Below are 25,377 nucleotides of genomic sequence, written 5' to 3' on the forward strand. Positions count from 1 at the left end.
AATACAAAACCGCGCAAAACAAGAAAAAAAATTGTTAAATTTATATTTAAAAATGATGTGATGTAAGCATTTGTGTTTTTTCAGCCAATCACATTGGTGTAGCGCTTTTCGTAAAAGTTAAATTAAGGATAATGAATTTTTTTTATTATGTTTCCAATGTACTTTTATGTCTTTAATAATTGTGAATACTATACAACATTTAAACAAGGCTACAGAAAAAAAAAATGAAAGCTAAATAAAATTTGTGATTGTAAATGTGTATCTATTTAATTTTTCATTAGATTATCACACTTTAGAATCATTTTACATTAATAATTTCTTTGTCCCGTAATATTATTTTATGCAACCACTTTTTTTTTAAATCTTAGTGTTGATTTAATTTTTAAATTATTTAATTTTTTTGAGGATGCCAATATAAAAGAAGGGGGTAGCCTTGAATTCACAATCAATAATGCTTAAACGTTATGATGTGTGTTTATTTATGACCCTGAAAATAAAAGCCATGCATATCCTGTATTTGTATTATTTGCATAAGTTTCACTACATAAGTAGCAAGTTGTTCATGTTATAATTGTACCTCAGGTTATCGGTTTAAATAAAGAAAACCTCGGGATTCACAACTAAAGATAATGACGCGCACGACGAAAAAAAAAAATATAGTTATATAAATATCTCTACATATTTTATTTGTAACTCAAGCTACCCCATTATTGCTTTGTATGCACCTATCTATGAACGTTCTTTTAAAAATTACAATATCACTGTTACTCTTCTCTCAAATAACTCAGGCATTCTGCGTATACAATAAACTAGAAGGTGATCGTGTTCGTATGTTAGTAACTGGTCCATTTACAAGCGCCCCTCCAGAGTAAGATACCTCTATATTCATACATATACACTCCCCCCCCCCCTTTTTTTTTATTGATACGTTACATTTCTATTAGCCGAAAGTTTTCTAAAGAAATTGATCAAGGTGAGAGTGAATGTTGTCCATATGATAATAAAGATTGCGTTTCTGGTGGTCAACGTCATGCTCCCGTATTTTTATATGTAAGCGATTTTTTTTTTCTTTTGGTTAATTTTACGTGCTGAACTATAAATCTCCTTTCTAGTTTAAGTTTGCTTTCGATTTGCTTGAAATGTGGGAAGTGAAGCGACAGTACAACGTTGTCTGCGAAGGAGGAGCGGGTATTGTCCTTACAGGATCAAATTATAGCAATATAGAATGCACATGCTTCAAATCAAACGGAGAGGTTGTGCGATCAAAATTACAACACTGGGCGCTTGTGTGATAACAGGTACAACTAATGTAAACTATATAGAATCCCCATTTTGTGATTATCATCAATGCAAAATAAACATCATTTTTTTTTTTTTTTTTTACAAGTAACAATTCAATCAGAAAGACCTAAAGAAAAATCTGTGGAGAAGATATTTTAAACAGTATGAATGATATTTATATCCTACTATATTTGGGTCGTTTAGGATAGCACACCCTTTACAAAACCCTAATTGTGGACATATAATAGGCTTTAGTCATTTCTTATTCCGCGCGCGGGTCTTCCTATTTTCTCATTTTTTAACATGCTAGTTATTTACAGTCGTTCCGTCTTTCGAAACAATTTATTATCCGCCCTTTGGCGCTGGAACGACTGTAAATATTACATTGTTACTTAAATATGCTATAAGAGGGAGTTTCATTTTCGTGTTGAAATTGTGTCTACATTGTATAATTTCTTTATGTTTTTTTGAGAATCAGTTTGGTAGCGTGATGCAGCTTCCCAATGAAGCAAAAATTACAGGAAACCTATTTTCTTATAGAAGAGAATGTTAGTATTGCACCAATCCATGGTTTAAAACTCATTAAAGCTAGTTTTTATATAACATTGAGGGCTGACGTAATCATTCCAATTTTTCAGCCAATCAAATTAACCTGAAATACAAAGATTGCGTTTTTTATTTTTATTTTTCCAAAAATCTTCGATAATCGTGGATACCTTACAGTACATTTAATTTGCTAAAATAGTAAAAATTTAATGTGACTATTAGTGTGAGTTTTTTTGTATGCTAATGTTCCGTGCATTATCTGATAAAACTTAATACTTTTCAGAAAGTGATTTTAATTGATGCTATTTGTCGCCTTTTTTTTGTAATCGTCTATTGCTCAAACTGAAAATTAACTGGTTTTTAAAATGATCCATATAACAAAGTACAATTTATGCGCTGAAATTAATGATAGTGAATAAAGATTGAAAGTAATAGGGGAAGAGGTGGGGGGTAAAAAAGCACAATCAAAAGTTTTTCAATGAAATTAAATGTATTCTATTAGACAGTTTAACCCTGAAATTTTCAACACAAAATATTATATCTTTGCATTTTTAAAAACAATAAATCTTCGATAGTATAGCTAGATGTTATTCGGCAGTCGTGGGATTTTATTAATTGGGTTAATCCACAGCCATTTATAAATACCCTTTAATAACTCTTTACATTGATCAGATAATCTTTTTTTTTTATTTTTAATTGCCAACTCTAGATTCACAAATGTATTCAAGACTTCTCTTAAATTTAACAGCCTTACTGGCAGTATGCTGTCAAATAACTCAGGCGTTCTGTGTGTATAACAAGCTAGAGGGTGATCGTGTTCGTTTGTCAGTCATTGGTTCATTTACAGTTGCCCCTCCCGAGTAAAGATACATAAATACATTGATGCACATTTTTTAAAAAAAAAAAAAAAAAAAAATCCAGATACTTATATAAACCTTATTTTAACTGTAGCCGAATTTTTCATAAAGAAATTGATCAAGGTGGAAATGAATGTTGTCCATATACAAATGCTGATTGTGTCACGGGTGGTCAACGTGATTCTCTCGTCAAGTTTCATGTGAGTTAAATAGTCAATTAAGTATTTGACGTGCTGAACCAAAAAAAAAAAAAAACTTTCAATGATTTAGTTCAAATTTGCTTTTGATTTGCTTCAAATGTGGGAAGTCAATAGACGCTATACCGTGTACTGTGAAGGAGGAGCAGGCCTTGTCATTACAGGGTCGAATTTTAATAATCTAGAATCTACATGCTTCAAAGCCAATGGAGAGGTCACAAGAACAAAATTAGAAACATGGACACCTGTGTAAATGAAAATAGCATGTGTGTCATTTTATACCCTCCCACATTTTGTTCATATTCACTAGAATACATTGCAGAAATTATCCCCAAATATACCTTTTGATTTCATAAATGCTATTTTATCTAATTTATTGCTTGAAAGTGGATTGAGGGTACGTTTTTCATGTGATTTTTACATTTTATTGTTCATAGTACAGTCAAAGAGTAGGCTTCAATTGAATCTAGTTTAGGATGATTAAATAATCTATGAGTGATTGTTTTAGAAAACTTACTGATGGGTCTGATTAACAAATAACTGTAAAAAAAAAAGTCGGAGGGGCGAGGGAAAGAAAGAAAAGCACTGAATCAAAAATACTCAAAATGGTGTCATATTGACTTTAACAAGTGACACGATAATAACAATCACTGTGCGTATCACACATAAATCATTATTTTTTGTCACACGTCAAAGACAATGAAATGTCGACAGTTTTTTAAAAAAAAAAAAGGAAATAGGATGGCCCAATCAGTATCACAATAACGTAATAAAAAAAGTTTGAAGAAATATTAAATTTGTTTTTTTTTCTTTTTTCGCCAAAAGAATCAATCATGCTCTTTCTTATAAAATTACTTGCTCTACAATTATTATTCTCGCAATTCACACACGCATTTTGTGTGTATAATAGATTAGAAAGCAGACGTGTTCGTTTGTCAGTGTCTAATCCATATTCAGGCGTTCATCTTGAGTAACTAAAAAAAAAAAAACGCTCATCTATTTTTACACACAACCATCATCCTACTTATACGAGCTTATTATTCCAATTTCTATAGACATTTGTTCAGTAAAGAGGTTTCACAAGGGGGAAAGGAATGCTGTCCATACACGGATGAAGACTGCATTGCTGGTATTCGACGCAATACACCCGTCACACTCCATGTAAGTTGGATTTCAGCTCATGATTTCATACACATCTCTCAACTTAGAACTCGACGTCTAGTTTAAATTTGCTATTGATAAGCTGGCTAGGTGGGAAATGACTAGACGATACACAGGCCATTGCGAGGGAGGAGCAGGTATTGTGATTACAGGATCGAGATTCGAAGATATAGTATGCACTTGTTATAAGATAAATGGAGAGTCCATACGAGAAAACCTTGTAGATTGGACACCCACGTAGATAAACTGTTGTGATCATTTACACCATATAAGGCACCGATTAATGTGTTGATTTGACTGTAATAAAATTATGTATCAGTGGCCAAATATTCCTCTGCTAATTGTAGTTGAAGAAGAATTCATGTGTTATAGAAAAGTCCTCCCACCCCCCCCCATTTTTCTTATGATTTAAAAAGAAAAAGTCTATTTAGCTGGTACATGAGACAAAGTGAGCAAACTATTTTTTAAAATAAGATTTAACCTTCATAACTAAAAAAAAAAATGTCCCCCAGTAGGATGATCAGATAGTAAAAAGGGAAACAAACATGTAAGTTTTCAACCAAAAGAAATGAGAGAAACCTGGTGGAATTGTAAAGAGAATCTGGGAGCAGGATTCAACACAAATGAGATGTTATTGCTCTGGGGCTCTACTAAAAGACATTGAGCCTGTGTAACTATTCTACTTTTTCTCAGAGAACATGGAGCGTGTAAAATTGACTGCACAGAGATCTTTCTTTAAAAAAAAAAGGTACTACGGGAATTAATCTTCATGCCACTTTTTTTTAGATACACTATACAGGAAATCATCCATTATGGACAGCATTGCTGATCTCCCTTTATGAATAGGAAAAATTAAAGTATTGTAACTGTAAGTAAGAATATTGTGAAGGATGAAAAGAGATGAAAAGAGTAATGGGAATATGATTATACTATTTTTTACAAATAACTCATCTGTATACTTGTATGACTTAAAGATATAACAAAGATATTGTAAAGAGGCCGAATGTAAAACAAACAAATATATACCATGATCGTCTCCGATCTAGTTTAACAAGAAGAATCTGTCCGATTCGGTTAGATACCGGGTTGTCGGGGGCAAATGGTGGATGAGTAATAAACGATCCCACCAAGATGTAGTGAGATAAACAATTGAAATCGTTATAGCTTAATTGAATAACATGGTTTTTTTTTTTTACCAGATATCGCTACGATTTCAATCTGTTTTTCTTCTTCTCTCTTTTGTAAGTGTAAAGCTATCTAATTATAATAAGTGATATTTCAATCAAATGTAAATGTACACCCCTTTCTCTCATCTCTCTCCACAGACGGGTTCTATTACGGCATGTATTTTTTTTTTATCTCAATTCTTTTTTTGATGATGATCTCTAAAAATGAATAATTAAAACACGACATGGATGATTCATCCACTAAAAAAAAAGGCGACTCAAAGAGCACATCCAATTCAGTCAAGATGAGACAAAATTCACCCTACCTCTTGCGATGATCGAATTCATACGCAAAACGATCCGGGTGATATGCAATGCACCCTATAACTATTTTTACTCGCTCTTTTTTTTTTTTTTACGGATGAATGAGTGTTCTGTTTAGTAAAAGAAAGCTATTTTTTTTTTTTTTTTTGGCTGTCGTATCTATAGGCCATACAAATGTTACTGCATCATTTCAATCACAAGACATCTTTTTTTAATACCGTGAAAAAAAAAAAAAAGTATGTGGAAGCAATGCATCGTAAAAAAGATGCTAGTATCACTTGAATCACTTATTGTACCACATCCTATTACCTTGTGTGGCACCCTAAATTAATGAACCTATTTTCTATATTAAAACATACCTTTCATACGGGTAAAAAAAAAAAAAAAAAAAAACGACAGTGTTTGTAGAATATATAATTTTTTTTTATTATTTTATTTCCGCTGTATTTACAAATAGGCTGGGAGAGAGAGAGAGAGACAAAAGGGTGTGTGCGTATGTATGTGTGTGTGCTGTTAGTGTGATAGGAAAAATAAAAAGATGTCTACATGACAATACAACAACCACTTGTTCTTCCATTTCCTCCTGCGGCCGGCGCAAAAGGGTCTTCCTCTTTACTGACAGGGCCCCATAATGAAGGGATGAGAGGATCTTTGGTGGAATTACAATAGGTAATGAGACTGTCCTCCCATATATAAAAAAAAGCATTAGGATGAATTCGAACCATGTTTTTTTTTTTTTTACCTTGCGGATGCTTCAGAAACAGGAATGCGGGGTAATTCTAATTGTTCTCGTAACCGTTCATTGTATTCCAATATTCTTTTTAACTTTGCTTCGGATATGTTGTAGGACTTTTTAGAGCTCAATTGGGTATACGAGTTTGACATTGGTTTATTATTTAAAAAAAAAAAAAAAAAGCAATAAAATAAAAAAACAAAAATTTAGCGTTTTGGGTTTGCCTCTCTCTCTCTCTCTCCCTTCCCACCCCCCGCGCGCCTATAGATTTTTTTTTTTTTTTCTTTTTTTAGAAAAAAAAAAAAAAAAAAAAAAGGAATAAACTATGTATAATAAGCCACACCTTGTATTTATTACCAGTGATGCAGCAGACAACCGACCATCAACTTTTAGGAAAGCTCCCCTCCCCATCTGAAGGAAAATCAACAAATACATATACTCATCACTTTAACAAACACATGATTTAAATCGCCGACCGTGGTGTTTTTTTTTTTTTTTTTTTTCTAAACATGTTGCTGCTGCACCCTCCCCCACAGAATGTGATTTTTTTTTCACTTGTAAGTAATACATGCGGCATAAAAAAAGAGAATGCAACATGGGTAAAATCCGAATTCAGTAAAAAAAAAAAAAAGGGACTTTTTCACCGGAGGATGTTGTATGAATACTTGCCCAGAGTGACTAAATTATCCACAGCCCTCATCAATCGATGTAAAAAAGTTCTTATCTTGTGTAGGGATATAGTTTTCTTTATTTTGCACGAAGTTTTATTTGTGGTTTATGCTTGATTTTTTTTTTTGGTTAGTGCTCGAATTTTTTTTTGCTTGATGCACGAGTAATTTCGAGAAACACTGTATTTGTAGGTGAAGGTGATATACGATAAAAAGCTATGAGATTTTTTAAGGGGTTTAATTATTTGGAGAAAAAGCGATGTTCTCCCAGGAGCAATCCAAATATTCACCGTGATCATCAAGGGTAGCAATAGCATCATCAATCTTCTGCATTATCCTTGCTTTTCTTTCCTGGGTCGACCATTCTTCTGAAGACGATGACGAGCTGGAACTGGATTGGGAGGAGTGTGGTGAATCGTCTCTATAGCATATGTCAGGGGTCAGCGAGTGGGAAAGAAAAGCTAAATTGTCTTGTTTAGCAATATCAGTCATGAGCTTGATGATTTCAAGTTTCTAATTATCATTCTCTGTTAAGGTATAAATAGGAATGAGTAGCTGGTTAAAAAATGCATTTAATGCAAGAGCACATATCACTAAAGATATAACTGTTGCTAAATAGTCAGCAACTGACGCTCCCTCTTGATCATTATTGGGAATTCTGACTTCCCTTAGGACTGAACTAACAGTAACACCTGCAATGAACTTTGTAGCCGTAATTTGAAGCGTAAGCTTATTGAATTGGCATGTTACGGCAAGTGATATACTCAATACATTCGTTGTACGGCAAGAGATATTTCCAGTAGTTCAATACTTGCTCTCTTAAATGTCTGGTCTTTTCGTTGTCTTTTGAAGCACGTTCATAAGGCTTGTCTTCACAATAAAAAGCATCGTTTAGACCACTACTGTTCGTAAAAATGAATACAAGCCTGACATCTTTTGTGTTTGCATCTAGAAGACCCATATTTCGTAACGACTTAACAATTGAAGAGTGACATTCAGATCTGTAAGAGAAAAAAAAAGAAAGTTAGAATAACTATCTTAATGATACACATTCGTCTAAGCTAATTTCCTTTAACACTCATTTATATACAAAAAATAAGATATAGGATTATTGCTTTACGTCTGATATCACCATGTTTCATACCTTTTTGTTTCATAGCCTGCTTGTCCATTGAATATAAAATCAAAAACATCTCCGTATACGTTCACACGATACCAATCTTCATTATGATTACCATTTAAGACATTACGATGCCCAAAGGTTACACCTAACATGAAAAAGTAAAACTATCAGTAGATAGTTTACAAAAGTCAGTATATTAACAATGCCTAAACAGCTTTTGGACCGCCAATTTGATATACGAGAGTTCTGAATCATTACAGAACGGCATCAATCTTGTCAACGGATTGGTATAGATCTCTCTTTGTGCGGCGATTGCTGATGATATTTAAAACATTGTACTCTTCATTCTTCAGTGTCATTAGCAGCGAAAGACGATAGTGGCTGGCAAATACCATCAACCACAGTTCTTAATCGCTTGGGAATTATTGATTTTCGTGTCAAGTCTAATACACCATCAGTACCACTGTTCTAACATGATTAATACAAAAGTATCTTGTTTGGCACTATATTCAGTTCCTTTAGTTACAAGTGCTCATTCAACATCGTGACTTTATCCTCCCCCCCCCCCCAGCCAACGTCTTTGAAGTCAGTTGCTTTGAGGTACTTTCTCTTCTTTGGGCTCAGGCTGCTGTTCTTCACCGTTGCTATTATTTTCATTGTGGCTAGTTTCTAGCATTTCATCATATGCATCTTGTACTAGACTGTCTTTCAGTATTTTCTTTAATTGCTATAAAAAAAAAAGAGAGAAATAATGTTAGTATCGAGTTGAATAAAAACCAGTGACAACTCTGTTGAAACACCTTTTTGATATTAGAGTTGATCAAGGATAAAGCAGGTCTTGAGTCAATAACAAGGTCGCACTGAGGCATGCAGTACAATTGCTCTTCTTTTTTGCGCCATTCGCTACAGTGGTATCATCGGCTTTTTTCATTTCAAAATGAAAATAAAAAGCTCTTTATTTTGGGTTTTGTTGTGCTTGCTTCATTAAAGTGATATCGATCACTGATCATCTCAAGCATGTTCATATTTGTCCATGTTTTTGAGGGGGAATTCGATTTTAAATCATTCCTTAGAAGATCAAAGTCAGCTGCAAAAAAAAGATAGTTCATAAACTTTGTCTCTTATGTTTTCGTTAAACGTATTTTTTTTATACCACTTACAGAAACTCCAGCCAAGACCAGCAGGCCAGTATGCTTACGAACTATTTACAGTGCAGTCACAGCCATTCACGGTTCTTGAGTTCCAAAAACTCAAGAACCCTGCCAAAAAAAGGTCGCCCTCCTATAGCAAAGACTAGCCGCAGCCGCAATATCACAATATATATCTTTTTTTTTCAATTTAGCTTCTTTTCAAAGAAATACAAGAGTCACTACTAAACTAACCTTTTTATGTGATCGGTTACTTTTATACGATAAAAGAAGCATGTTAAGGGAAAAGAAAAGGAAAAGAATAAAGTGTGTGAACCCAGCTTTATTTATAGATAAACAAGCTTATGTCAAGATGATTTCATTTGTCTATTTTATCATCCATAATGTTTTGAGCCTTTACTTAAAATAGAAACACTTGCAAACAACTCCCAAGCAAGTCAGAGCTTGGTACATTATTGTCTATACGTGTTTCAGTAGTAACTTGTAATGACAGTGAAGCAGATTTTTTATGGAAAACAGAAATCGATCATCCCATGAAGTTTAGATGATATGGCATGTCAATCGACGTGTAGACCATCGCGTGATTCTAAAAAGTACGTTTATTTGAAAAAAATACGTTTGAAAAAAATACGTAGTTCTAGACATTTCCGTTTTGGACAGACGAAAATTCGTAATCGTTTGTTTTTTCTATTATATGAGTCCATAGGTAATCTAACTGAATCGCCTCTCAAGCTGCTTACTTTCTACTGATATTCCATAATTCTATTATAAAGCACGTATAAAATAACACAGAAGATAGTCAAAAGCAAACATAGAAAGGTAAGATAAAAAAACATTTTTTGTCTGGAAGGATGATGGATCTCTCGCCTTTGTAAGTTGTACATCGCGGCCGTGTATCGCTGTTCCCTCACTGCACAGGTATCTCATTTTTTTGCGGAAACTATTCGGGAGGCATTATCTTTGCATATGTCTGAGAGTAGACCTTCAGCTTAAATGAGGGAATGCCTCAACTTCCTGACTTTTTTTTTTTTCTTTTTTTTCTTTAGCGTCTTTGACTAATACTTTCCATCGATGTACCACGTCTACTCTAACTTTCTTGGTAATGAATGTGCTCTTGCATTAAATACATTTTTTTTTAACCAGCTACTCATTCCTATTTATACCTTAACAGAGAATGATAATTAAAAACTTTGAAATCATCAAGCTCATGACTGGATATTGCTAAAAAAAAAAAAAGACAATTTAGCTTTTCTTTCCCACTCGCTGGACCCCTGACATATGCTATAGAGACGATTCACCACACTCCTCCCAATCCAGTTCCAGCTCGTCATCGTCTTCAGAAGAATGGTCGACCCAAGAAAGAAAAGCAAGAATAATGCAGAAGATTGATGATGCTATTTGTTACCCTTGATGATCACGGTGAATATTTGGATTGCTCCTGGGAAGAACATCGCTTTTTCTCCAAAAGTCACAGCCCTTTCAAAAAAAGAAAAGAAAAAAAAGGGCCAGGTGGGCACTCCTCGACAAAAAACCAGAGAAAGGGGAAAGGTGGAACTGTAACAGGACACTATTTCAACTTTGTCGCTGAAACAATAAAGATAATAGAATCAATATGAAGAGTTCAAAGGGCCAGTATCTTATAACTGCCCTATTCATAAATCATGGTGACATAAGAAAGTAGATCGAAGCTCATAGTTATGGCTCTGTTTATCTTCCTCCCTTACTCACCCAAACTCAATCCAATTGAGCAGTTTTTGGTCCCTGTTTGCAAGAGTAAAAGTCAAGAGGGGAAGCAACTTTTGGGGAAGAGGAGACATTGTCCTCAAAAAATTTAGGGAAAGCTTTAGCAATAAAGTATTTGATCAGCGAACCTGCAAGGGCTTTTGTAGATCTTCAGTAGATAAAATTTGAAGTTTGCTTAAACAGGCAACCTCTTTAATAAAGTTGATGCATGAAGTTTTTGCACGAAGTTTTTATTTGATTTGTGCACGAATATTTATTGTGCGTTTATGCTTAGTTTTTTTTTTTTTTTTTTAGCTAGTGCTTGACTTTTTTTTTTGGTTAGTGCTCGATTTTTTTTTTTTTTTTTTGCATGATGCATTCACTCAGCGCTCGACTTTTTTTTCGTCAGGTGCGCGAGCTTCTGCCCCCCTCCCGCAGTCTTAAAAAAAAGTTTTGATCCGCGACTGAAAAAAAAAAGATGGATAATCTGGGGGTGTACGATAATCTAAATAAAAAAAAAAAAAAGATGAAAATCACACACTCATTGAGCTTCATATGTTGTTAACAAAAGATCGAATGTGTCCATTTTTTTTTTTATATACAGATGATTGGAGAAGATCACACGACTGTCATGGTAAAGCTCCCCCCCTGATTGCTATGTATTCTTGTATCCAATCAACCCCCCAAAAAAAAAAAGAAAGGCCGTAGATACATATATTCACGTTGCCAGGATAAAATGAAATATCGTATGCCACGACAAAAAGTCTCAAGTGCGGAGTTACTTTGTGCAACATAAACGTCAATGCTTGTATCATAAAAAATATCTTATGAATCAAAAAAAAAAGGGGGTTGGGGGGGGTGGCAACCCCCTCTCGAGCCAGAACAATAAGAATGAAGGAAGAAAAAAAAATCTCCTAAACAAACAAAAAAAAAACCTTAAAAAGTGTACTTTACTGATGGCGCTTTTCTTTCAAGCACTGTTACACAATACGATAATCTAATCTCTTTTCTTAAAAAAGACATAAAGGTTTAGATTCTTTCTTTTTTTTTTTTTATATATTTCATTCTTTTTTTTTTTTTCCTTACACTAAAAAAAAAAAAATCCCTTCCCCCCCCCCTCTCAACTCCATAGGATGCTTTTATCATTATCTCGAGCAACCAGAGTTTATAAAACACATACAGCCCGTTTCATGCCTAGTGTGTATCATCGCGCCTACACGACAGAAACTGATTCACAAAACCTAATTGAAAAAATTGTTCAGAAATATGCTTTGGATTTACCTGAAGGATATCAAGTCAAGAGTGGTGATTATGTTACCATTCGTCCTCATCATGTCTTGACCCATGATAACACCGGTGCCGTCATTCCCAAGTAAGCCCCATCCCCCCCACACACACACACATAACGACAACAACTAACACAAACCGCATCCTTTTTTTTTTATACAGGTTTAAATCGATTGGCGCAACAAAGATTCATGATCCCAAACAACCCGTTTACGCTCTTGACCACGATGTTCAAAACAAGACGGATAAGAATTTAATGAAATACGCCAATATTGAAGCGTGGGGTAAAGAACAAGGTGTGGATTTCTATCCTGCCGGTCGTGGTATTGGACATCAAGTGATGATTGAAGAAGGATATGCTTTCCCCAACACATTAACGGTAGCCTCGGATTCTCATTCCAACATGTATGGTGGTATTGGTGCTTTGGGTACGCCCATTGTACGTACCGATGCCGCTGCCATTTGGGCTACAGGTCGTACCTGGTGGCAAATCCCACCTGTCGTCAAAGTTCAATTGGAAGGTCAACTTCCTACTGGAGTCACAGGAAAGGATGTGATCATTACCTTATGTGGCTTATTCAACAAGGATCAAGTCTTGAATACCGCCATTGAATTTCATGGACAAGAAGCTTTAAAGGGACTTTCGGTGGAGGACCGTTTAGCCATTGCCAATATGACGACCGAATGGGGTGCATTAGCCGGTGTTTTCCCTGTGGATGAAGCAACCATTGATTTCTTACGTAAACGTCAACGTCGTATTGATTTCACTCGTTTTGAAAATAAGAATTTGGTTCAACCAAACAAGGGAGAAGAGTTTGTTCATCCTCGTATTAATGATAAAACCATTCAAGCACTTATCGATCATCCTCTACGTGCTTCCCCTCATGCTACCTATGCTAAAACCTTGACCTTGGATCTTTCCACTCTCTCACCTCATGTCTCGGGTCCAAATTCTGTCAAGGTAGCAACGCCTTTAGCTGAACTTCAATCCCAAGCCATCCCTATCAATAAGGCCTATCTTGTCTCTTGTGTCAATTCACGTGCCAGTGATCTCAAGCAAGCGGCTCAAGTACTGAAAGGACAAAAGATCAAAGAAGGTGTTGAATTTTATGTAGCTGCCGCTAGTTCTGAAGTTCAAAAGGAAGCCCAAGAAGCAGGTGATTGGGATATCTTGGTCAAGGCGGGTGCTAAAGTCTTACCGGCTGGTTGTGGACCTTGTGTTGGTTTAGGTACAGGTCTTTTAAAGGATGGAGAAATTGGTATTTCTGCTACCAACCGTAATTTCAAGGGTCGTATGGGATCACCCAGTGCTTTAGCTTATTTGGCTTCCCCTGCTGTCGTAGCTGCTTCTGCTCTTTCTGGTATCATCTCCGGTCCCGCCTCTACTACATTAGCTGAAGATGTCAAACCTAGTTTTAGTATCGAAACAAGTACACCCAAGGTATCCTCCGAGGCTACTACTACTAGTGCTGCTGAAGTGCTGCCTAATTTCCCTTCCATCATCAAGGGAGAAATTCTCTTTTGTCCTGCAGATAATTTAAACACGGATGGTATTTATCCTGGTAAATACACTTACAATGATGATATGACACGTGATGATATGAAGAAAGTGGTGATGGAGAACTATGACCCTAATTTTGTGAACCTTGTGCAAGGTGGGGATGTGCTTGTGGGTGGTTATAACTTTGGTACGGGATCTTCGCGTGAACAAGCGGCTACTGCGATTAAATCCCGTGATATTCAAATCATGGTGGCAGGATCCTATTCGGATATCTTTAAACGTAATTCAGTGAATAATGCACTCTTGTTGATTGAATCACCTGAATTGGTCAATGATTTGAAGTCCGAGGTGGGTACCCACGATTTGACCAAACGTACAGGATGGAAAGTGGAGATTCATGTAGCGGAAGGCAAAGTGGTTGTACGTAAAGAGAACGGACAAGAGAAATTGTACAAGGTGGGAGCTCTTGGTAAGAGTGTACAAGAGATTTGGTTGGCAAATGGTCTTGAAGGCTGGGTCAAGGAAAGATTGTAGCTTGTTTAATAGATTTGTATATATACCAAAAAATAAAAATAAAAAAAGATTTTTTTTTTTATTATAATGTCTTTCCCATCTCTAGCTTCTTTTTATATGCTTTTTCAGCTCTATAAACTACACGATCAATTAATCCAGCAACAGTAAAGACACCCCCTACAATAGCTAATACACTAGTCAAGAAACTGCCAAATGATTTTCGAGATTCCTTGTAAGTGATTTGCATAGGTGATATATCGATATTGAAAAATGCTCCGGGTAAACCAGACATGGTCTCTGTCATCACAATATCATTTTCGGTCACTGAGAATTGGTTGGTGAAAGTAGGGATATCATGCATGGGTTCCAGTTTAGTAGAGACAATCTTTAAAAAGTATTGATACATGACACGAGCTTAAATAATGATGAATAGGATCAGACAAAATGGGGGATTCTATCATGTTATAAAAATAAGGGGTGTGTGTGTGTTACCTTGATGAGCCGTCTTGGTGGTACCAGCTAAAGGATCGGTTGCAGCAGAAATGGCTTCGGAGGTTAAATGTGTATCAGGGCCAAACTTTAATTTATGAATGATATGCGATAAATCAAATTGATGGCCATCGGGAGCCCCATCGGAGAACTCCTTGAGATCATGGATATGCATACTGGATGTTTGAAAGGCTTCCCCTGGTGCAAAATGAAAATTACCACGTACTTTATTCACCCATAAATTACCAAAGACGTTACAACCTTCATTGGAACGCTTTTGAACACGATCAATCCAACCTTCGGCAATACATTGATCAATGATGTTTACATTGACCATACCCCAACCAGATTTTACATAGGCTTCACGTACATCTTGACATGTGTTACAACATCCATCTTCACGTAAAGAAACCGCACCATAACAACTACCACATTCTTTTTGGGTTCCTAATGCCTTTACCACATCCTTTGTATTATCTCCCAACTCTATTTAAGGGAAGTCATTTGTTAAACATCGGATGATGACAGAATGAAAGGGGTAAAACTTACTCACAGTTTCTCCCAGCTCGATTTCTTTGCCTGATAAATCCAATCTGACCTTGGTCACATCTTGAGAATAACCTGATGAATGTTCTCCTGTATCATCCATAATATCTACATTCAGTACTACATGCGGGCAAAAAAAAAAAACTGTTATTGACACGGGGTGTGCTTTCAACAAAAAAAAAGTGGTTGTTACTTACAATGACAAGGCATGTGAGGAAAGGTAATATTAAAATTAATAGCCATTTTCTCTTTTCGACTCTGATCCACCACAAGGCTCGGTCGCCAGATGGGTGTGGTATATGCCATCAGTTCAAAGCAAACCAATGTAAGAATAATAAGTGTACTCATAAGTGTCACTGTAATACACACAAGATGATGAGTATTTGTTTTTGGCTTCTCTCATGCGAGAAAAAACTTACCGGAAGCACCTGTTGTCGTCTTGACACGAAAGTCATCCAAAGTCTTTGCATAGCCATCCAATTGACGTAAATTGCCAAAGACAGACCCCTTTTTCGCCATTCCTTTTTTTTATATTTATAAAAAGAGAGAGAGAGAGAGTAAAAGTTGCCACCTTTTTTATTTCTTTTTTGCCACTCGCCCTATATTTTAAATTAACTCGTCACGTGGAGAATTTTTTTTTTTTTTTTTTTTTTAACCTTTTTCTCTCTCTCTCTTTTTCTACATTACATTGTTTCAACATGTCGAGTTCAACAACACATACTACACGCACAAACACAAAGGTATACTTAACAAAGAAAAAAAAATAAGGGGGTGGGGGGAAATGAGAAGTAAATAATGTATTTATAAAAAGAGGTTGCACCGTAGAGATTGTACATTGGTAACTTGGACGAAACCATAGACGAGTGAGTATATGCATAGGGACACGCTTCCCCCATGCCTCCTTTTATTTTGTGACGCTCATGCGAAAACTTGTAGTTATGCCATTGTAAAGATATTTGAAAAGTATGGTAAAATCACATTTATCGATAATATGGTGCATTGGCAAGGACCCAAGAAAGGTTTACCTAGAGGCTATTGTTTCCTCGAATACGAAAAAAAGGAGGTAAAAAAAAAAAAAGAAAAACACATGAGGGGATATATAAAAAAAAAAAACTGATGTGGATGACGTATATAGAATGCACTGACTGCTATTAATGCGTTACATGGTAAAACAATGAAGGGCAAATCACTTGTTGTCTCCTTTGCACACATGGTAACCCAAAAAAAAAAAAAAAAAAAAAAAAAAAATCATGCATTGTTACGTCTTAATTCCTATATATAGACACCAGAGCAAGACGACGCTAAAAAACGTGGCTTTAGCGGTCGACCAAATTCGCTGTCAATTTTACGAGGACACAAGCTTAAAGATTCCAGGTACCCTTTTTTTTTTTATATATATATTCATTGCACATTCACATACTAAACAAAACAAAAAAAAAAGTACGGATGCTAAAATTCTAGCCATCGAAAGAAAATTAAAACTTTTACAAAAACCAACAACAGATACAACAACAACCAACAGCAATACAAATCGATACAAACCCTATTAAATTTCCCCCCCCCCCTTCACAACAGATACCGCATGAATTTTCTTTTAACTAAATTATCGTTCAATGCCCGCTTATAGTTTTTTTTGAACAAAAAAAAAGATATATAAATCACACTTTTTTTTTTTCATTCTCTCTCTTCTTCTTGTTTATTCTTAAAGTAAACAAATTATGCTAAGAAACCCTACTGAATACCATTTGATGGAATCCTATCAAATGGATCAATACCTTTCACCCTTCTTATCCCACCACCCCTTGGAGGAAAATTCAATGTTAATTCCGCAGCAACAGCAGCAGCAGCAGCAGCAGCAGTTGCCCGAAGACCGGTTTTCGTATGCGCCTTGTTTAGACTATCTATCATGGATGGACGTCTACCACCATTCACCATCCGAGACAGACAGTCGACAAGACTATGAATCTATTCAAAAAAAGTAAAAAAAACCAAATCATGAAGAGGGGTGTTTTTAAATGTCGATATTAAATAATTATTTTTATTTTATTGATCTCTCATAAAGTCATCAGCTCTTGGCTGAAAAGAAGCGTCGTAGAAGAGAATCTCATAACGCAGGTAATTTAAGATTTGTTTTTTTAGCTAAAAGGCGAAAGAGAGGGAACGGGGGACAACTAATACTTTTAAAAAAAAAAGTGGAGAGAAGGAGGCGAGAGAATATAAATGAACGAATTCAAGAACTAGGCACCATGTTACCCGAAGCGCAAGAAAAAGAATCCGTCGTAGGCGGGAATAAAGGAGCTATTTTAAGAAAATCCGTAAATCATATACGAAATTTACAACGCGATGTTGCTCTCTATAAACAACGCATTCATGAATTAGAATCCCAACTAGCTAGTATATAAAAAAAAAATAACCTTATTCTATTGTTGTTGTTGGGGGGGGGAGGGCTTTTTTTTTTTTTATGTGTGGTTCTGTTTGTAATTTATGCATTTCGAGCATGATGGAGATTGCATCATTTGCCAATCTCCGAATGATTTTAAAATAATAAAAAAAGAGAGGTTTTTATTAGCACACATTCCCCCCCCCCCCCCCTCAAATTATAGAATACCCTCATTTTCTCATAGGAATACACCAGTCTAAAAAAAAAAAATTCGATTTGTGCTGAATGCAAATGATATAGTTAATGGGTGGGGGTGTAAAAAAGGGGGTTGGGGGGGGGGGAGATATATGTATATATATAATAATAATAAAAAAAAAGGGTGTAATATGTGTGATTGGGGGAAATTATATAGAAAAAAGTAAAAAGATATATAAAAAAAAAATTATAACAATATGGAAAAATCTTTATAAGGTGGTATTGGAATAGGCTTTTTTTCTTTCTTTCTTTCTTTCTTTTCTTTTTTTTTTTTTACTTATCGACATTGCCAAAGTTTAATTGTTTGATCGACACTACCTGTTGCAACAACAGGACTGGTATGACAGTAACTATTTGGGACGAATGAGTTATAGAGGTAGAATAATAATAATAATAAAAAAAAAAGAAGAACTTACGCTATGCAGGTTACAAAATGTGAATGAGCTTCCAGTGTTTTAGAGCATCGTCCAGTCTTTAAATCCCAAATCTTGATTGTTTTATCATCCGAAGCACTCAGCAAGTATTTTCCACTGGGATGAACCACCAATCCTCGAATCCAATTATCATGTCCAACCTAAAGTGTGTGTGTGTGTTAACTTCTATTTTTTGTCATGCTATGCCCCCCTTATGATTTACCATATTGTGTAATAATTGTCCATTTGTATTCCAGATCTTTATTGTTTTGTCTCTGGATCCCGTAATAACATACTGTCCGGGTAACTGGTCTTTTGATTTATTCTATTCACCCCCCAATTCTCTAACGTCAGTAACAGCGAACACACTCGTTTTCTTTTTTTAATATAATGCAACTACCTCATCACCAATTAACTCTTGAATATACGGGTATGAATTAATGGGTGCAAAAATAGCACATTCAAGTACATGCTCATGACCTCTAAATTCCATTTTTGACTCTCCCGTTTGAATATCCCAAAGTCTCGCCGTCTAAATCAAACAAAACAAAAAAAGTATTAGCCACTCATTCTCTCTTTCTCTCTCTCTTTCTCTCCTTCTTGCTTACTTGATCGTTGGATGCTGTAATCAGATATCGACCATCTTCACTGGGTACAACTGATCTTACCCAATCCAAATGTCCACTTAATGTTCGCAAGCAATAACTAGTAAAAGAAAAGTTGCGTTTAGTGAGTCGCCTAATTACAACAAATATATATATTTTTTTTTTGGTTGCTACCCTGAGGAGGCGTCCCATAGTTTGATGGTTTTGTCACGTGATGATGATAGGATGGTGTCGCCCGAAGGTAAATAATCAACTGAAGATACACTATGGTCATGACCAAACAAAGTCTTGATACAGTTGTAATCGTTATTGACATCCCATACCTTGATTGTGAGATCAGCGGAACAAGACACTTTTAAAAAAAGAAGAGAATGAGAAAGATAGACTTAATTTAATTTGCAGAGTAAACTGTACCAAGGAAATTGCCTTTGGGATCAAAAGCGATATCTTGTACAGCCTTTGTATGCCCTTTCAATGTTCTTTCGAATTCACCCGTTTCATAATCCCAAATTTTGATAGTTGAATCTTCAGAAGAGGATGCTAAGATTTGATAGACAGGATGAAAGACGACACGAGTGATTGGACTCCTATGACCTGTCATGCTCTGTTTCTCAGGGGCGCGAGGGATCCAATCGACTGAACTTGTTTGTTTCCGGATAGGTGCATTATTGATTTCTTCCTGCATTTGTGCTGACTTTGTTTCCAATTCCATGATCTTTTTTTTTTTTTTTTTTTTAGAAATGTATTAGTTTAACCCACCCAATACTATCTTTTTAAATAATCAAACCTTCTTTTGTAATCGTATAACTGAAGTCCACTTCTTTTCTAATAAACCCGAATACTTTTGCTTTGGGTCAGAGGCGAAATTTTCGTTATGTGTTTCAGATTTCAAAGTATTAAAGGATTCTGTAAATCCACTCGCACTGAGGTAATCCAATATAGCCTTGTGTCTAAAAGAGTTTTTTTTTTTTTTTTCATGGGTTAATGCTAGCACCATCATGACGTTTCTTTCTCATCCTCTAGTTAAGAACGCCTCATCTTTCTCCATTGACCACACACAGAGAGAACCCCCCCCCCTTTTTTTTTAAATTAATAAACTTACAACTCATCTTTCTGGCGATCAGAGAGAATACTTGTCATGATTAGATGAAATATTCAACAAGAATTTTTCTAGTAAGTTATAAAAAAGTTTAATATAAAAAGAAAGAGAGTAAGAGAAATAAAAAAAAAAAATGTTTTTTTTTTGAGTTACAAAACAGAGTGACGCAAAGAAAAAAAAAAAAGATGGCTGGTATTCCATCACTTGACTTTTACTGTTGTAAACGGAAGTCTCTTTACGGAATGCAAAAAAAAAGCACTGGTGATTCATCTATGCTGTTGCCCTATCTTTTTTATTTTTATTTTTTTGAAACCCGGAGAGTAAGAATGGCTCATGCAGCTCTCCTACACACACAAAAAAAAAAAAAAAAAAAAAAAAACCCAAAGTTCTTAATTGTTGCACCAAAAAAACCTCTTGGATTCAGACATTTTCCGGACAGGCACAAAAAAAAAAAAAAAAAAAAAAAAAAAAAAGATGCCCATGGTGGATATTCTAAGCAAATTTATATTCTGGGTATCAACCCTATTTCTTTTCTTTTTTAAAAAAAACAGAGCGTTTGGTTTTTGATGAGGATGACACGATTGGATAAAAAATGGAGAGGCATCTAAGATGATTTATAGGTTTTCAATTAAAAAAAAGAAAGCTCCCAAAACAAGAATACATTGTTCTACCGTGCTTATCCAGAGCATCCAAGTCATTCCAAGCAAAAAATAGAAAAGTAACCATAGTTTGATTACATGTCATGCTTGTAGTATGATCTTTTTGTTATCTACACCCGAAAAAACCTTTTTTTTTTAAAAAGACGATTCATATAGTGATATACAAATGTGTGCATTATTCTAACGCATTTGACAATCAATCGAACACATATAAAAAGATAAAGGTGAGATTGATATTTTACAAGGTACATCTATATCAGTAGTGTTTTCATACCTTGTCTATAAGAAAAACGTGTGTATGATGTGCTCGACCTACAGATTATGTATGAAATATACTTCACTACTTTATGTAAATCTCACCCCGTATTGTATCCTTCATGGAAGGAACTTTTTTTTTTTTACAACGTCAGATAGAAAAGAAGAAAAAGCATGAACAATATAAATAACTGATATGGCTTCATGCTAAAGCACAAAAAAAAAAATTTAAGTTCCCCCAATGAGTGTATGATTCTTTTCGTCTTTCACCTTGTTCAAGTCAGGGAAACGAAAAAAATAAAATAAAAAAAATATTTAACAACGAAGAAAAAAAAAAAGGTGATACTTTGAACAAAAAGACATATTCAGTGTGACAAAGCCGGGGTTGTAAGAAAGTTCCTACCCAGAAGGAAATATTTCAGAGAGACTCAGCCCTATCACTCTGAAAAAGTTTAAATATGAATACGACCTATTTGACCTTTATATGTGTCACTTGAACTAGACGATTGAATACAGAAGACTCCAAATCCTTACATAAATTTTCATGTAGTTAGCAAATGAGACCCTTAAATAATAACGATTGTAAAGACTTCATTTACAGCACACTATCCGTCAAGTCCTAACACACATATGTATTATTCAACTGAAATTTAGGATAGATTCACCAACTCATATGATCTTGTTTTTCAAACGTTATATCAGACTATGTATAAGACTCCCATCATGTACAGTCAAAGACTCCGTATCTGATACAAAAAGACTACTGCTCCAATAACACAAAGGCTATAACTACAAATGATCTGTTCAGTATTTTGACTGTGCGTTAATCGTCACTTTGAATTTTGTGGGAAGTAAAAAAAAAAAATTGCAGAGTTTGGTTCATTTCCTAGATACGCCTAGAATGAAATGACAATTCATCAAACTAGATTCTCAGCAAATCAGTTCGTTCTTCCTATTTAGACAAGGCACAATTAAGCGGAGCATCCGGTGTGCTCCATTTATCGATTGTTGCTTTTTCGGTTGTCATTTCCGATTTTAGAATTTACAAAAATCCCAAATTACCCTCACGGACAATATTAATTATACTTGAAGCATAATTGCATGAGGTGTAAGAATATATCGATACTTTGAGTGTTCATAATGTATTTGAAAACGAAATAGCAACATTGATGAGATCGACTTCCTAAGTTGGTTCTTATTCAGAGTGAGGGGGGGGGGTGTTGTTTCTCACTGAGCTAACCGAGGTTATTCCATGTTTGTCCTTACAGTTCAAAGGATTCACTAAGATTACATATTATTGTTGTCACCCATCAGGTTGTCAGCAATATCCAGTCTAATTACATCCTCAATATCAGCCATATATTTACTGTCAAAGGGCTCGATATTTGGTTTGTAACCTTTGTTACCATACATCGGGCAATTGCTCTCATGTATGTCATCCTCCTCGTTTATACTCTATGGATATGTCTCATATTCTCATTTGAAAAGTACCCAGATTGGTGTTCAGTGTCATTGACCTTTGTAATCAAAATTCGAGTCTCGCATTGCCTCCCCCTCCTCGTTTCGTCAGTGGGGGCTGTCCCCAATTTTTTTTTTTTTTTTTTTTTTTTTTTTTTGGTCTTGATTCCACTATGATACTACTTAAAATACGTTTTTTTCGATAGGTCTACATCCTCATACTGATATTGAGACAGGACTTTTTATTGTGATATCCGATCCATATCTTCTGTCCCATGAGTTGTCTACTACAAATTGTAATCACGAATGTGTTTAAAATAGGCTAAACATACGCGCACCATAGTTTTTGTTGGCGCACCATACTTTTTGATGAAGAAAATCAATGTGGTTTCGAGTGTGAACTCATGCTTTTAGTCTAAATTTTATTTTGATTTTGGGTTTTGATTATAATGAGATAAAATATATAAGTTTGGAAAAATATTAAGGATTGGGGAGTAAATTATAAAAGTATCCTGTCTTAGTTGTTTTGAATTTAATTAGACACGTCGTTGACACAACATGTCTTAGTGCGCTTCGAATGCTTTTTGGTGAGAAAAGTTAACTGGTTTTAGCCCCCCCCCCCCTCTTTTTTTTTGGCTTTAAAAGCCTTCTTCGCTTTGTTGTCGAATTGAGGCAAAATCATATAAAAATAACTGTTGGAAAACAAAAATTGAAAGGGATCATTCCTTGTTTCGAAATCCCAGAGACCAAGAAGTGGTACAAAAATAAGCGTATATATATCACAGCGGGCGCACCAAATGGTAAAATGTTGCTAAAACACACCATGATTGATTGCTTAAATGGCCGATTTAAGCAATCAATGATGGTGTATTTTGTGTAAATTCACAATGAATGATTGCTAAAATCACATTGAATAGTCGTGCGTTTTTCACATCCAATGGTTGGTTTTCTATCGCTATACGCTGTTTATTTATACATGTATTTGGGCCTTTTACCAAACGCACATTGCGTTATTATTCGTATCTACAGATGCATACCTTTTAAAAATACACGCTTATTCAACATTAGTTTATTAACTGTTCACATTAATGTGCTTCTTCCATAGGAAATATCGTTTAAAAAGACGTTTAAAAATGATTTATTTGTATTTCTTTTGAGATTTTAAATTTGCCCACAAAAAAAAACATCTAAATATATGACATGCAAATATATGGGCTATAGCGCCTTTAATTAAGTGAATAAGGGGTGAATTACATCATAAATATAGACTAGAATTTTTTACAAACTTTTATTTTAATATAAAAAAAAAAGCACACGATTTCAGGATCTTTTTTGATCCTGTACAACGTATTCTGGCTGTCATGCATCTCTTTTATTTGTTAAACCCAGAGAGCGGAATTCGGATTGAAGGTTAATTTATTAGCATGATTTTAAACTAAAACCTGAAACAGGAGATCGTGTATATACTTGACACTACACGGATGAAATATATGGTTTTTCGTTGTTACTGAGAAACATCAGTATTGGCAACAGCATGGATACACTATATTGACTAGTAATAGAATATTATAATCTGCCGGTGTCTGTGGCGGTTGATGTTTACAGAATTTGTTTATGGTCATTACTATTTTAAATACATGTCGTCATCTGTTTACATAGATTAAGTAATGAAAAAAAAGATTAAAAATCTATATAGCGTTATCTATTGGCTGTCACCGGATTCATTCATATAGAAGCTTCTCGACCCCCAGATAGTACTATTTGGCGTGGAACATACGCCCCCATTATGTTATGGTAGTATAAGGCTACTTATATATATCTTTTTATATTCAGTAGGACCTCGACATTCATGTAAAGTAACCAATGCGTTAATAAAACAAAAAAAACTGGGAGTCTTGTCTGTTCCATTATAAATTCTGACAGGTGTCGATGTTTTTTGGGGTGTTTAGAGTGAAAAAAAAAAAAAAAGAAAAAAAGACAAAAAACACCTCACAAGATATCTTTGGCAGATGAAGTATATAATCACTATAACCTCGTCCCATAAAATAATAAGTTTCACGTACTCTCAAAATGTGTCGTTATTAAAGGAAGCAGATGAATACTTTATCAGGCCTTTTGGAAGGATCATATACTTTTTTTTTAGACCATAAAAAAAAAAAAAAAAAAAAAAAGGACAGGATGTTTTCCTTTTCTTCAAGGCATACCCGTCTATGGTCTCTCAACAAGAAAGCTCTCAACAAGAAAATTACACTTAAAAAAGATAGATGCACACATGAAAGTAGAAATGAAACTTTACTTTATTATTATATAAAAAAAAGGAAAAAAAAGGTTGAGAGAGACAAGAAAGATGGGGATGAAGTCACCAAAATAAAGTCTTCGTACTAGTATCAGCCATCCTCTATCAGAATCATTTGCTCGCCTAGGTGAAATTAAACCATCATTTACAAAGGAAGCAAATTAATACCACTAGGTATCAGTAAAGCTATTACGGTCATATTCATCCGATAGAGGTTCTTTATCCATGAAGAAGTCATCCCTTACTAGTAACAATAGGCCGCAATAACTACTATACTTGAGTTATTGAAATGGATAAATAAAATAATGAAAGGGGAAAAGGATGAAGTCCCCAAAATAAAATCTTCGTACTAGTATCAGTCATCCTCTATCAGAATCATTTGCTCGCCTAGGTGAAATTAAACCATCATTTACAAAGGAAGCAAATTAATGCCACTAGGTATCAGTAAAGCTATTACGGTCATATTCATCCGATAGAGGTTCTTTATCCATGAAGAAGTCATCCCTTACTAGTAACAATAGGCCGCAATAACTACTATACTTGAGTTATTGAAATGGATAAATAAAAGAATGAAGAAGAAAAACAAAGAAAAAGATAATTTCTCATCTTATATAATCTTTTTTTTTTTTCTGGGTTACACGTATTTCTAAATTCACAACTGCGCAGGACTAAAAAAAAAAGACGTGTAGTGTCCT

The 25,377-nt window shown here is 34.9% G+C and overlaps 11 protein-coding genes across 11 annotated transcripts; 6 read left to right on the plus strand and 5 right to left on the minus strand.

Annotated features, from left to right (window-relative positions):
- Window positions 1-719: 719 nt before the first annotated feature.
- Window positions 720-1,292, plus strand: EV154DRAFT_487543 (uncharacterized protein; the record flags this gene model as incomplete). The annotated part of the gene is made up of 3 exons (XM_051598986.1): window positions 720-868; window positions 945-1,050; window positions 1,113-1,292. 3 exons carry the CDS (start codon window positions 720-722, stop codon window positions 1,290-1,292), a joined length of 435 nt encoding a protein of 144 aa, XP_051451358.1.
- Window positions 1,293-2,544: 1,252 nt separating this feature from the next.
- On the plus strand, window positions 2,545-4,283 carry EV154DRAFT_487544 (uncharacterized protein; the record flags this gene model as incomplete). Its single annotated transcript, XM_051598987.1, has 6 exons — window positions 2,545-2,687; window positions 2,779-2,884; window positions 2,955-3,130; window positions 3,792-3,851; window positions 3,937-4,042; window positions 4,104-4,283. The coding sequence occupies 6 exons, from the start codon at window positions 2,545-2,547 to the stop codon at window positions 4,281-4,283; spliced, it is 771 nt and encodes a 256-aa protein (XP_051451359.1).
- Window positions 4,284-5,933: 1,650 nt separating this feature from the next.
- EV154DRAFT_529150 (G-protein gamma-like domain-containing protein) lies at window positions 5,934-6,446 on the minus strand. The gene is made up of 2 exons (XM_051603643.1): window positions 6,275-6,446; window positions 5,934-6,210 (listed from the first exon to the last, which is right to left on the minus strand). Exons 1-2 carry the CDS (start codon window positions 6,415-6,417, stop codon window positions 6,075-6,077), a joined length of 279 nt encoding a protein of 92 aa, XP_051451360.1. The 5' UTR covers window positions 6,418-6,446; the 3' UTR covers window positions 5,934-6,074.
- A 665-nt stretch (window positions 6,447-7,111) lies between these two features.
- Window positions 7,112-7,582, minus strand: EV154DRAFT_473876 (uncharacterized protein). The gene has a single exon (XM_051597944.1). It carries the CDS (start codon window positions 7,423-7,425, stop codon window positions 7,171-7,173), a length of 255 nt encoding a protein of 84 aa, XP_051451361.1. The 5' UTR covers window positions 7,426-7,582; the 3' UTR covers window positions 7,112-7,170.
- On the minus strand, window positions 7,568-9,107 carry EV154DRAFT_556475 (uncharacterized protein). The gene is made up of 5 exons (XM_051605354.1): window positions 8,857-9,107; window positions 8,661-8,783; window positions 8,449-8,524; window positions 8,078-8,201; window positions 7,568-7,934 (listed from the first exon to the last, which is right to left on the minus strand). The coding sequence occupies exons 1-5, from the start codon at window positions 8,923-8,925 to the stop codon at window positions 7,664-7,666; spliced, it is 663 nt and encodes a 220-aa protein (XP_051451362.1). The 5' UTR covers window positions 8,926-9,107; the 3' UTR covers window positions 7,568-7,663.
- A 1,343-nt stretch (window positions 9,108-10,450) lies between these two features.
- On the plus strand, window positions 10,451-10,604 carry EV154DRAFT_529154 (uncharacterized protein; the record flags this gene model as incomplete). Its single annotated transcript, XM_051603644.1, has 1 exon — window positions 10,451-10,604. A coding segment is annotated over one exon (154 nt), but the record flags the coding sequence as incomplete, so codon positions are not given.
- A 1,403-nt stretch (window positions 10,605-12,007) lies between these two features.
- On the plus strand, window positions 12,008-14,281 carry EV154DRAFT_452886 (uncharacterized protein). The gene is made up of 2 exons (XM_051597278.1): window positions 12,008-12,298; window positions 12,376-14,281. The coding sequence occupies exons 1-2, from the start codon at window positions 12,060-12,062 to the stop codon at window positions 14,246-14,248; spliced, it is 2,112 nt and encodes a 703-aa protein (XP_051451364.1). The 5' UTR covers window positions 12,008-12,059; the 3' UTR covers window positions 14,249-14,281.
- Window positions 14,282-14,684: 403 nt separating this feature from the next.
- EV154DRAFT_431366 (endoplasmic reticulum vesicle transporter-domain-containing protein) lies at window positions 14,685-15,781 on the minus strand (the record flags this gene model as incomplete). The annotated part of the gene is made up of 4 exons (XM_051596604.1): window positions 14,685-15,202; window positions 15,266-15,382; window positions 15,460-15,618; window positions 15,682-15,781. 4 exons carry the CDS (start codon window positions 15,779-15,781, stop codon window positions 14,685-14,687), a joined length of 894 nt encoding a protein of 297 aa, XP_051451365.1.
- Window positions 15,782-15,917: 136 nt separating this feature from the next.
- EV154DRAFT_529164 (uncharacterized protein) lies at window positions 15,918-16,939 on the plus strand. Its single transcript, XM_051603645.1, has 6 exons — window positions 15,918-16,002; window positions 16,088-16,125; window positions 16,199-16,325; window positions 16,398-16,475; window positions 16,545-16,636; window positions 16,704-16,939. The coding sequence occupies exons 1-6, from the start codon at window positions 15,961-15,963 to the stop codon at window positions 16,810-16,812; spliced, it is 486 nt and encodes a 161-aa protein (XP_051451366.1). The 5' UTR covers window positions 15,918-15,960; the 3' UTR covers window positions 16,813-16,939.
- Window positions 16,940-16,971: 32 nt separating this feature from the next.
- EV154DRAFT_579720 (uncharacterized protein) lies at window positions 16,972-17,664 on the plus strand (the record flags this gene model as incomplete). The annotated part of the gene is made up of 3 exons (XM_051606592.1): window positions 16,972-17,240; window positions 17,325-17,377; window positions 17,456-17,664. The coding sequence occupies exons 1-3, from the start codon at window positions 16,981-16,983 to the stop codon at window positions 17,662-17,664; spliced, it is 522 nt and encodes a 173-aa protein (XP_051451367.1). The 5' UTR covers window positions 16,972-16,980.
- Window positions 17,665-17,959: 295 nt separating this feature from the next.
- On the minus strand, window positions 17,960-20,176 carry EV154DRAFT_529168 (putative platelet-activating factor acetylhydrolase ib alpha subunit). Its single transcript, XM_051603646.1, has 9 exons — window positions 20,018-20,176; window positions 19,703-19,865; window positions 19,330-19,630; window positions 19,090-19,267; window positions 18,919-19,015; window positions 18,711-18,842; window positions 18,534-18,635; window positions 18,314-18,471; window positions 17,960-18,247 (listed from the first exon to the last, which is right to left on the minus strand). The coding sequence occupies exons 1-9, from the start codon at window positions 20,053-20,055 to the stop codon at window positions 18,175-18,177; spliced, it is 1,242 nt and encodes a 413-aa protein (XP_051451368.1). The 5' UTR covers window positions 20,056-20,176; the 3' UTR covers window positions 17,960-18,174.
- Between the last annotated feature and the right edge of the window lie 5,201 nt (window positions 20,177-25,377).

Source organism: Mucor mucedo, assembly GCF_025094135.1.
Source record: "Mucor mucedo strain NRRL 3635 chromosome Unknown EV154scaffold_189, whole genome shotgun sequence".
Classification (NCBI taxonomy): domain Eukaryota; kingdom Fungi; phylum Mucoromycota; class Mucoromycetes; order Mucorales; family Mucoraceae; genus Mucor; species Mucor mucedo.